The sequence below is a fragment of the Chanos chanos genome, chromosome 4, assembly GCF_902362185.1.
Source record: "Chanos chanos chromosome 4, fChaCha1.1, whole genome shotgun sequence".
In the NCBI taxonomy this organism is placed as follows: Eukaryota; Metazoa; Chordata; class Actinopteri; order Gonorynchiformes; family Chanidae; genus Chanos; species Chanos chanos.
In genome coordinates this window covers 18,946,911-18,954,730 of record NC_044498.1, presented here as the reverse complement: position 1 = coordinate 18,954,730, position 7,820 = coordinate 18,946,911, and the positions used below count along the sequence as shown (strand labels likewise).

The following is a 7,820-nucleotide window of genomic DNA, read 5'->3' as shown; positions in this document are numbered from 1 at the left end:
GAGTCTGTGTAGGCTATGATTCGTTTAAAGTGTTTTCTTTGACATAAATGACAAATATTTGTCTCTTAAAGTTAGGTGTTATGTTTACTTTTTTCACAAGATACAGATTGCTTCGTGTGGTCTACACGAATCCATCTTCTCGGATATCGCCCACTTTCTCTCCAAATACGCTTATGGTACCGATGCGATTCGCGAGGGTAGTGGTACAAGATAAAGACATCGTGTGATCTGAAGTAGAGTGGGGGAGGTATTATCTGATGGTGCTTTTCTCTGCTCATAAACCTTAAGTCAGATGTTCCTGACACAAGCCAACAGAGGACCACTTGGGGTCTGTTCTCTGAGCCATTCAAAGGCGTTTTTATGCTCGACATGACAGCGAACCCGTTTTAACTCACGCGTTCCGTTGCAACACCGGAATCTTGATAATTGTTTTTTTCTTGCGCTGGAATATAACCAAGACCCCCACAATGGATATCTATTCGTCTAAATTGTCACCTGCCGTAGATTATGGAATTGGTGCGTTTCTTCTGGTAATAGGTAAGCTTTTGTTGCTTTACAATACCAACTTTTTTCTTAATTAAATTAGATGACTGAAATATTCAGTATGTTCAGTCAGAATAGTTTTAAGTTTCAGAGACCACTACGTTTCATATATTAGCATCAGTAAGATTACTTAAGTTTTTCTCTTTAATATGAAAAAGGGTGTCGCAATCCGCATATCCAACGCGACCCATCCCTGCTAAGTTTATAAAATGCGAACAGTAAAGTTATAGTTATGCAAGAAACTTTGTCTTTAAATTCTGTTATACCGTCTTACTACTTCACATTGTATATTTCACCACAAAGAACCATGTCCACATTACATTCCGAATAGGCAGTGGACATTTTACCGTAAACAGCTTGATAAAAATTTCACACGAGAGCGCTTTCGCATTCATTGTCAGAAATAGGATTGGGTACAAGAAATCTCAGTTTACTTTATTTACTGTGAGAGATGAAATATTTCTTTAGTATTCCTTTTCCTCTAGTTTCTTCACACCTCTGTGAATATCAATGTGGATTTTTAAACCTGCGACGACGCACACGTCCTCTGAAACAGCTAATCTGTTCAATAGGCACACGCAGTTTGCATCCTCCTTGTACGTGCAAGTCATGGTTGTTGCAGAAAAAGAAGCATATTAGAGTTATGAGAAGAAGATATCCACGGCGCCAACAGAGTAATCTCACTGTTCATCTCCTAAGGAATGTGAATACTCCCCAGTAGTTATATTATCTCCTTTACTGAATGAACAAATATACATTTGTCTGTGTGAGGCCAATACAGACTTGTGTGTCTGAAGATTGAAGTCAAAGTGTATACTTAGGCCTTTCCTCTGTATGTATTGTAAAGCATTACTGTATGTCCTTGGTATTAAAATAAGATTTCTCAATATGTTTATATAATTGCTTTTGGAATCTGCATGAACACGACTATTGTGTAAGGTTGAGTGTGTCTTAATTCAGTTTGAATGAGAATTTCTAGTGTCCCCAGGAGTCACATGGGTTTTAGATGTGAAGACAGTGACTGATAAATTTGATGACGCCAGTTAGACTCAACACAGATTCAGCTTTAACTGCTCTTGTTTTGAAGGAAGGGGTTAGGGTTTGTGCCGTAATTATCGACCTCATGAAATCATTTTATGAAACAACTGCCATTTTGAATTCGTCCCAGGAACTTATTTCCTGATGATGAATGTTACCATAGAGAAAAGCTAGCAGCTCCAGCTGGGACCCCTGAGCATAGCTGATGGCAATAGCAATCCTACAGGGTTCTCATGTAAAATGTAAACAGTTCATCCAACAGTCAGATAGGATGAAGGGTTCAGAGGCTTCTGTTTGGAAACGATGCGTCTCTTTCATACAGTCCTGTGTGATTGTGTGTCACATTGACAGCTGCACCCATTTAAAAATGTTTGTTTACAAACAGCTCAAATCAAACGGAATGGTGGAGTTGAAACTTGCCTCCAAGGGAAAAATTAAATTCACCAAAGAGCTTTGGAGAAAATCATCGCTTTTCTGAAATGCTTATGTCCAAGACAGAGTGTGCTTCTTGTCACATCTGCTCAGTTTGCTATCCTGCCTTTTTTTTGCCTGCAGAAGCACTCAGCAAACCTCCAGGAAGTGGCATTAGGTGTAATTACGCTGCAGAGATGCTCCTTTTCTCTCTTAAATGATTGAGACTGCTTGTGACCATTATGAAATATGTTTCTAAAGGTCTGGAGAGGAAGGGATGGGGTATATTCATTTTCTTTGATCATTTGGTCTCCCTATTATTATTAGATGGCTCCTGACTTCACCTCTTCAGTGCCTCTATTTGTCTAATGGCGTCTGACATTATCTTGTCCATTCATTTCACCTTTGAATGAATGTGGAGGTCACACAGAAACCTGGTGTAGACCTTCCTTGAGCTGTATGTGAGATAACAGAGAAACGTGTATTCTGAACTTAATCCTAATACAAACACATGCTTTCTTTGATGTCATATCATCGGGTAATGTTAGCAGCAGTGCAAATAATGGATACTGCAAAAAAGAGGGCTTTAAATAAGGTGCTCCTACATTGCTTTTTAATTGTTATTTCTTGTCTTTTTGGTTATTTCCTTTTTTATTTGTTTATATTTCTGTGCAGCTGCACTATATGGTGATACCTGTGTAGTTTGTCTGTCAGTGATACCTATGTAGTTCGTCTGTCAGTGACATTTGTGTAGTTTGTTTCTCAGTGATACCTGTGTGGTCTGTCTGTCAGTGATATCTGTGGAGTTTCTGTCTCAGTGATATCTGTGTAGTTTGTTTCTCAGTGACATCTGTGTAGTTTGTCTGTCAGTGATATCAGTGTAGTTTGTCTGTCAGTGATATCTGTGTAGTTTGTGTCTCAGTGATATCTGTGTAGTTTCTGTCTCAGTGATATCTGTGTGGTTTGTTTTTCAGTGACATCTGTGAAGTTTGTTTCTCAGTGATATCAGTGTAGTTTGTCTGTCAGTGATATCTGTGTAGTTTCTTGACTCAGTGATACCTGTGTAGTTTGTCTCAGTGATATCTGTATAGTTTGTCTCTCAGGCCCTGTTTACACCTTGCATTAAGATACAATGTTGGTGATCCGATCACAAGTGGACAGCTCAAAAGTACAGGTGTAAATGCATCCAATGCACATTTAAGTCGCATTGAAGATCCGATCACTCAGATCACATTCGGAGGTGGTCTGGACCGCATGTGACCACATTCTTGTAGCAGTGTAAACGCGAACGCGAACTCGACCACATTGAATGACCGCCTACTCAACTGACGTCCTCTGCTTACGTGTAAATACGAACTCATTATGTACACGTTCGCTCGCCAGCAGCGTCATATTAAAGTGCGACAACAAACAACAACTGGCAAAATGGATACAGTTTTGATTTCTTCTTCTTCTTCTTCTTCTACTTTCAGACAGACTAGACACGAGAAGCGCATTGATGCCTCCCGCCGATTAAAAACAACGTTTAGCATGAAAAAGCTTTACGTGGCTCCAAAGTGTTCCAGAACTGCGATCAATGATCACCAAATTTCCCCCGGACATCTCTTGTTAGAAACGCCTCTTCCTGTCTAAAAATCTAAATCCTAGGAGTATGGTCGTTACCTCACGTTAAGCGTTTTCCTCTCCACTGACGCCCAATATGAGGAAACATCTTAACGTCTCTTAACGTCCCAAAACAGCGATCAATTATCACCAAATTCGTCTGACATCTCACATGTTATAAGCACTATCTCCAATCAAAAGAGCAAAGTGAAATTCATTGAAAGGGGTAAAGAGTTGGAAATGATTTACATGTTTATCTGCATATAGAGCGGGGAAGTGAGATCCGATCTCAAGAGGTCTTTCAAGACACGGATTCTAAAGCCAGGTGTAAACGAACATACTTAGAGCTGTCCACTTGTGATTGGATCACCAAAATCGGATCTCAATGCAAGGTATAAACAGGGCCTCAGTGATATCTGTGTAGTTTGTGACTCAGTGATATCTGTGTACTTTCATTCTGTATACTTTGACATTCTGACATACAGACTGTGTGGGAATGCACTTATTTTTCAAATTTGTTCTGCAATAACACCAGGTGTGCGTTTGTTTAACCCTTTGCACTTTCACCCTGTTATTCATACAAGCCAGCTTCGTCTTGTGTCTGGCTGTCAGATTTATTTTATGTAACCATGTCTGATTTTCTCTTTCTCTTTGTCGAATGAAGCTATTTTATCAATTGTGGGGAACCTGCTGGTTCTTGTGATGGCGTACAAGAGGTCAACACATATGAAGCCCCCAGAGCTACTGAGTGTGAATTTAGCAGTGACAGACCTGGGAGCAGCAGTCACCATGTACCCTCTGGCTGTGGCCTCAGCTTGGAATCACCACTGGATAGGAGGGGATGGCACCTGTGTTTACTATGGCCTGATGGGTTTTTTCTTTGGAGTGGCTAGCATGGCTACACTCACAGTAATGGCTGTGGTTCGTTTTTTAGTGTCCTTGACACTCCAGTCACCCAGTGAGTATATGTTTTGAGTCTTTACCTATTCTCAATCTCTTTCCCAATTCCAGCAATAGCGGTGTAACGGTTCACCCTATTCACAGTTCAGTTTGTACCTCCGTTTTTGGGCCTTGGTTCGGTTTGTATCATGGTTTGGGTTGAAAAAAAATTAACCAACTCAGAACTGAAGTTTTTGTTCCTTTCTAAACATATATAAATTTAACACAAAAGAACAAATTTAGTAAAAAAACAGCAAGAAAACTCATCACACATAAGAATAACTGGAACTGGAACAAGTAATAAGTGGAAACTAACTAACTGGAAATGTTCAGTAGCTATTATTTTAAACATCTTCTTTTAGAAAATGATTTTAATAAAATTAAACTTTGAGCAGCCACTGTCTAAGGCTCTTCTCCAGGACAATAAGTGGAACATCAGTAACTTTGAAGGTTCTCAGATTCTTTAAGATTCTTCACCATCACACTGCCCCAATCAAACATCATCAGTATTAGTGATCAATTTTTAGTCATCTCTAATTGGCCCACTTGCAGACTGACTAAATTCTGAACTATATTGTTGCTCCTATGAATTAATACTGAAAAAGCAATATATTAAAAAATGGAAAAAATGTTTACCTCTCTCAGTGTTATGTATGATCATTTCCAAGCATTATTTGTGATAGCGTCTTACCAGGCCTATTTGGCTGAACTTTTGGCAAATGAACTCAAGAAATATTAATCAAAAACATTTCTAATATGGGCTTTGATATGGAATAAAGAAAAAGGAGTCAATTTTGCCGTAGATGTAAATGCTATGGAGGCCACCTTCACCTCAAAATGTGTTACTGTCTGGTGCTGTCCTTTATGGTTACATTTACAATTACACTTTCATTTATGTGGCAAACAGTCGTATCTAGATGGACTTGATAAGATGTGCAACATGTGAGTAGTAGCTGTAGTAGTCATAGTACAGAGCTCGTCTATGGAACAAATGCCATTAGTAATTACCACAGCCATGTAGTTTTTTTCTTGCCTTTTTTTCTTACTTTTTTCTTGTTGTTTTGTTTTTATGTTCTGTGGGGTGTTAGTGAGGAGAGACAAGGTTAGAGATGCTGAGGTATGTCCTGAAGAGAGGTATTATTAGAAACTGTCCAACATCATGACTCACAGTTGCATTTAGTTATGTCTTCTTCACAGTGTTCTCAATGAAATTTGTAAACAATAAGGCCTCAGCCCTATGTGCTTTTGGGGACAAAACTTCTGTAAAGTCTAGTTACTAACCCACAAAATACAGCTGACACATTCATAGCTGACACGTAGAAACTAATTATCTGTCTGTTTCTTTCACTTTTTTCTCTCTGTTTGATGCCAGTGGGCAAACCATGCGATTATGGAGACTTTACAAGATGCTAAGCCTGACATTTAAGCAGTAGCAAATTGTCAGACATTTCATTTTTCTTCATTTCCTTCTCCTTTTGGAAAAACAGGCTTTTCCCTTTTTTGAACTATGAAAAACAACAGAATGACCACATTTTTAGGCAGAAGCAAAAACTGAACCATTTTATTTTGTACTATATTGTTATTAATATTAGTATTATTTTTAATAGTTATGTATAGCTCAGAGAAGCAAAAAAAAATTTGTGTAATTTTTTCTCCACTTAAACGTGTGATGAATAATATACATTCTTTTCAAACAATATTTGTTCTGTGTTTTCATTGTTTAAATTAGCATATGCCTTTACTTACAACACATGTACAATTCTGTTTTCAGAGGAGAAGATCAGCATGAGGAACATAAAGTTGCTTGTGGCAGGAACATGGCTTTACGCACTGCTTTGGGCACTTTTGCCATTGCTTGGATGGGGGAGATATGGCCCAGAACCCTTTGGCCTGTCCTGCACCCTGGCCTGGAGTGAAATGAAGGAACATGGTTTTTCTTTTGTTATTAGCATGTTCTCTATGAACCTTGTCATCCCAGCCGTTACCATCATCTCCTGCTACTTCGGCATTGCCCTAAGGCTCTATGTCAGCTACAAGTCGATGGACAATAGTAACCACATCCCCAACATAGTCAGAGTGCAGCGGAGGCTTATGGTCGTAAGTGTTCACATTCTATTTTTCTGCTCTGAAGCTTCCAAGGGCTGTAACTGCATTAACACCAATGCTTATTCGTCCAGCAAAGTTAATGCTCATCTGATGCAAACCGCTGGATTTTCTGGAATTGTATTGATAAATATATGGATTACATTGCATTTAAGAGGAGTGGAAATCAACTTGCAATGTTTTCTCACAAAATGATGAACCGCTTGATGAGACTGTTTTATAGAATGGAAATATCAAGCACATTTAGATGATATATATTTGTGCTTTAAATGCAATTATAATCTCTTGAAGCCAATAGATACAGAAACATAGGAAAAACATTGTTTTATTCAGAGGGCAGCGTTTGTTTTTGTGTCAGTAGCAGGATGTCATCAACCTGGTATATCCAATGAAAATGAAGGCAATTTTATTTGTCTTCCACTTGTAGATTGCCATTCTAATCAGCTTGGGTTTCATTGGCTGTTGGACACCTTATGGAGCAGTCAGTCTGTGGTCCATCTACCGCACCTCTGCCTCCATTCCTCCTGAGGTCAGCATGCTGCCATGCCTGTTTGCCAAGACCTCCACTGTCTACAACCCTTTAATTTATTACACATTCAGTAAGACATTTAAACGGGAAGTGAAACAGTTGGGTTGGCTGTGCGGCAGGTCTAACGCATGCCAGGTTTCCCAGCCAAACAATGTGACAGAAAATGCTATTTATCTGGTATGTGACCAGAAAAAGACAAAAGGAGTTCTATCACAGGAGGAGTCATTCAGGAAGACCAGGGAGATGGAGACACAGCTCAACACAACAGAATATCATTAGCATCTTTCCTCCCCATCCACTCTGCCGTACGTCTGAACTGCTTATGGATGGATTTGTACAGAGAATGAACATGGTTTATTTTTAATCAGCTTGATATTTTTGGTCTATACAGGCCTAAATGGACCAACGGAGTAGGATTATGGAATAAAAATGTGGGTTTTTTTCATCCATTTCATTTTTTTCAGTTCCTCTCACTGTATTACTATAAATTACAATGATAATCTAATACATTCAGTTCCAAGACATGAATCAGTTAGTACCAGAGATGTCTTTATGTAACGTATAATGCCTTGACATCTACACTTTTTACACACTGCGATACTAAAGGGTAAATATTTTTAATGTAGGTAGTAACCATTTTAAAAAGGGCATTCTT

At 38.8% G+C, this 7,820-nt stretch overlaps 1 protein-coding gene across 1 annotated transcript; it reads left to right on the top strand.

The window, feature by feature from the left end:
* Positions 1 to 467: 467 nt before the first annotated feature.
* On the top strand, positions 468 to 7,444 carry opn8b (opsin 8, group member b). The gene is made up of 4 exons (XM_030772151.1): positions 468 to 537; positions 4,259 to 4,552; positions 6,305 to 6,630; positions 7,064 to 7,444. Exons 1-4 carry the CDS (start codon positions 468 to 470, stop codon positions 7,442 to 7,444), a joined length of 1,071 nt encoding a protein of 356 aa, XP_030628011.1.
* The last annotated feature ends 376 nt before the right edge of the window (positions 7,445 to 7,820 follow it).